General features: G+C 39.5%; 1 protein-coding gene across 1 annotated transcript in view; it reads right to left on the bottom strand.

The window, feature by feature from the left end:
* Positions 1-1,603: 1,603 nt before the first annotated feature.
* The window catches only part of LSM3 (LSM3 homolog, U6 small nuclear RNA and mRNA degradation associated), a 3,243-nt gene continuing 470 nt past the window's right edge, over positions 1,604-4,376 (bottom strand). Inside the window, exons 2-4 of the mRNA XM_026088040.1 lie at positions 3,647-3,757; positions 2,365-2,460; positions 1,604-2,020 (exon numbers count right to left, since the gene is read on the bottom strand). Of these exons, the coding sequence (XP_025943825.1) occupies positions 1,940-2,020; positions 2,365-2,460; positions 3,647-3,757 (288 nt within the window). The 3' untranslated portion in view covers positions 1,604-1,939. The remainder of the gene's footprint in view (positions 2,021-2,364; positions 2,461-3,646; positions 3,758-4,376) is intronic.

A 4,376-nucleotide genomic window follows, 5' to 3' on the forward strand; every position in this document is an offset into this window, starting at 1 on the left:
CCTCGAGTGAGTGGTAGGAGGTAGGACAATAGTCTAAAAGGATCTCAGTACAGTTGTCATTATACCCATTCCAAAAAGCAACATGTTTTAGCATCAGTAGCTTTCTTCCAACATGCAGGATAATGTACACTTGGTACAGGAGTTAAACCTTCTTGAGCCAAGATGACTCCTGCAGAGACGGCATATTGGGAACTGATGAGATGTGGATCACAGACTGCAAGTGTTTTCACCCTAGCCCAGATCACCTTCAAGCAAGGATGGCGTACTGAAGGAGAGCCTACTAAAAAGCCACTGCGTATGTGCTCCTCATTCAAACCCTACTGTGGTAGTAAGCTGTACAGGTACTTCTTTGCATAAAAAGGACTATACAACAGCATCATGCATAGTTTTTTTAAGATCAAAARATTCTTGCATGTGTAGAGGATTGGAGTGACTTGTTGCCCTTTCTAAGATGTGGTGCAAGGAATATGCTATTTGGTCTCCACATGACACTCCTCTCCCCACCCCGCCAAAAAACACCCCAAACCTATTCAAAATAATTGCTGTTAATATATTTGTTCTCAGCTAAAGCATCACTGTTTCAGCTTCAGCTATCACTCCTATTTTTAAAAGTGCTTCTATCCCAATACTAGACATTGCATGAGAACAGAGTACAGATGCCACCTAGAACACAGAGCAGATTTTGTAGTGGTCCTTGCTCTCCTTATTTCAGAGGGAATGAAGCATATAGTCACAGCTTTCAAGGGTGTATATTTTACTGCCAGAAAAGAACTTGACTTGGGGCTTACTAAGGTATAACTTGCATTCTTCACCCTTGTCGCAAGCTATGGATATCCCAAGTTAGGAAGATTTTAACTGTAGCAGAAAGTGTCAGAACAGGTGCTTTTGGTAACCACACAGAGCATGCCTAAAAAGCTAAATTTAAGTTATGAGTTAAGATCATATCACAGGATAGATCTACATCTTTAGTCCATCTTGCAAACATGTACTTAAAGTATTTCATGCCATAAGTTTATTCAAGCCTTCTCCTCATAAATAACAGGGGAAAAACTGTACATTAAGAATGGCTTTGTTGAGGGTTCTAGTGCACCCTTCACTAGAGATAACTGAGTATCTTAAGTGCTCTGCAGAATTTAATGTACAGCATTCAAGAACTGAAATAGGCTACAGAGTGTCAAATGCAACAAGCAACACAACTGTACGCTAGGTAACATCCTCATTCTCTACTTACAGCATTGCATACCATTACTCTGCTAATAAAGCCACAATAAAACCATCTAAAACATTGTTTAAAAAATCATTTTTAAGTACTGTAAGTGGAAGATGCATATAGATAAAACTATACAAAGAATACTACAAGAATACGCATACAGGATTTAGATACAGAACAGTCAAAAATGATGGCACTGTAGATTGATACAGTATTGCTCCCAAAAGGTCATAATCTGGAAGACTCAAGTATTAGTAAGGGCAAAGATTAACACTACACACAAAAAAAATACTCCTTCCTCAGAAAGTGAGGCTGCGTACTACAACTTAATGTAGTAGTTCTATAGAAGTACATAAATACAATCTCTTCAACATAAAAACATGACAAGTCAAATCTGAAAGATAAACCAAATTTATTTAGAACAAAAAATTTAAGACACTGCTATCACCAAGATTGCAAAACTGAAAGATTCTTTTACTGATGTGACAGACAGCCAACTTACAGCAGTTACATTAATTCTGGGAAAACCAGGTTGTTTTACACCACTTCAACTGATTACATGTACTTTCAGTAAGACAAGTTGGCTCCCCTGCCCTTCCCTCCCCTTCCCAAAAGAACAGACAAGAACATCCTATAAAAATGCACACAGAATTTCAAGATGCGTGATCGAAACAGGAACCATTGTCCAAAAGCCTGAAACCTTCCAACAAGGTTAAATCCTTGGTTGTTTCAGCCAACCCTCAACGGGGGAGCTACAAGCACAACGCCGTCACCTCTGACAAAGAGCATCGGAATATTCCTTTTGGTAGACTAAGAAGAAGGAAAGAAAAGTTTACATTTACAAAAGTATAGTTGACAGAACACACCTGATAAGCATGTGACCAAATTCAATCATCAAAAACACCAGAAACAACTCCAACAAAAGCAAGCTTGATTTTACAACTTACTGGCATACTGAAGAGATCAGTACAATTAATACTAAGTCTTTGGACACTTCGTACTTTCAAAAGAATCCGCCTGAAACTTTTGTCAGACGTTGGCCCAATAAATAGCTAGCAGCAGTCTATTTCAAACAGATAACATTGTTCAGTTAAAAAAGAAACAACAACAACCACCACATCTTTCTACAGGAATAAATACACTGAAGTCCTTACTTTATAAATCTCTTCATAGGTTTCTTCATCAATCTCTATTGTTGTTACAGTTTCTTCCACATCACCCAAAATCATATTTAGATGCTGATCATATGCCTGTAGGAATGAAGCTAGTTTATTATTTTTACAAAGTTCAAATACAAGCTCATTAGAATGAGAATTTTAGTGAGACTTCTGGACGGAATTAGTTCAGCCTGATTTTGACTAAAATGTGCCACTGTTAATGCAAAGTAGTATTAGTTATAGTTAAAATTTCAAATATAAATGCCAACAAATCAGTACTCAGCAGCGCAAAAAACAATTGCACATATATTTGCAGAAAAACTCTTCTAGGAAATGGCTCTGAAGCTTTCAATGAGAACGCATGCAAAAGCTCTGACAGACACACCTATCCTTGTCATTTATTAACATTAAACAAGCTATATGTTCTTTGCCACCAGTGCAGCCTCCTGGAATTGATTGTCTGGGGCTAACTTAACAGACATGAAAGCTGCTACAAAAATTTTAAATAAGCAAGTGTTCCAAACACCTTCCAAAAGCATATTACAAACTATACTATAACCAGATTTTCACAGATATGTCCTCATCACTGAGGTCCCAAATGAGTTGAGGCCCGGTTATCTTCCCCAACACAGTACAGTACTCAGGAAGGACAACTGGCTCAACAGAAAACAGAAACCTGTCTCATTAAGTGACATATCACTATAGGAGAAGAATGCACTTGGACAAATCAGATTTGCAGACAGTCGAGCTGAGCACATATCCCATCATACCCTCATTAGGTGTACCTTAAGAGTAATTTGTTTGATAACGATAATCTTATTCTTATTTCAATCTTAAATAGACCTCAAAGTGCTTTACAAGAGGAGATCTGCATCATTATGCTCATTTCATAAACATAGCAACAGAGGCCAAAAACAGTGGAAAGAATTGCTCAGTGTCATCCAGAAGACTAAGGGAAAGAAAAACAAAATACACCTCTTGAGTCTTTACAGCAGCATTTTATAGCAGATAGAGTAGTGAACAAACTAGATTTTACTACTGCCACCACAGAAAAAGCTTCTGTGAAAAGAAAGGGTTCAACCCGTTACTAAGATGACCTTTAACTTTCTTCTCTAACCCCTTCTGCATTTTTTAATCATGAGATACAGTTACATGTGCTTTTAAACTAATTATTATACAAGTTTACCTGTAATATTCCTTAGATTGTATTAAGACTATTGTACATGAAATAATGCTTAGCTGGATAAGCACTGTAGTGTTATGAAAGTGTTTTACTTACATGTAGTCTGCCTCTAAGYTCTCTGTCATTCCTCATTTTAACATAGATTCGCTCATCTAGACTGAGTCTGATGAGATCAAGTGGCTCTTCTACAGTATTTGTTGTTTGTTGCTGAAAAGTAAAATTAAAAAAGAAACATTTATACAGAAGAAGTCTGAACTTCTCTATTCCTCAGCATTGCTGAGAAACACAAAAGAAGTGGGTAAGAACAAAAAAGTCAAGAACTCTGAAACATTCTTTCAAATTCCGTTGAATCTTAGGACAATTGATATTACCACTCTATGAATGTTTAGCAGCATGAACAAGACTAGTTAACACACTTCAGCTCAGGCTGCAACAAACTGCGCTTCACAACCCTTGGCTGTACTGCAGCAGAAAGCCCAATCTGCACAACTAGCTTTGAAGTAGCTAGTTTAGGAGCCAGCACCACAGCTGGGGCATCTACGCCTCTAGCTAGAAAACGGAAGGTACAGTCTCATTTTTGGCAGCGTGTTTGGGTCGGCAGGGTAACACACGGCCCCTCCTGCCCCAGACACCCGCCTCCAGCTGAGGCACCGGCACCACGACGCCGGCTGCGCTAGGCCTCGCGGCGGGGCTCAGAAACCGGGGCACGAGCGGGGCGGAGCAGCTCTCTGCGGTAAAGACGGCCGTCAGAGGGCAGCTGAAGCGCGGGGGCCCCTTCGCCCGTGCCCCCAGCAGCACACTGCCTATTCCCGCCTCAGCCAGCCCC

This window comes from Apteryx rowi, unplaced genomic scaffold (assembly GCF_003343035.1).
Source record: "Apteryx rowi isolate R43461 unplaced genomic scaffold, aptRow1 scaffold_75, whole genome shotgun sequence".
Lineage (NCBI taxonomy): Eukaryota > Metazoa > Chordata > Aves > Apterygiformes > Apterygidae > Apteryx > Apteryx rowi.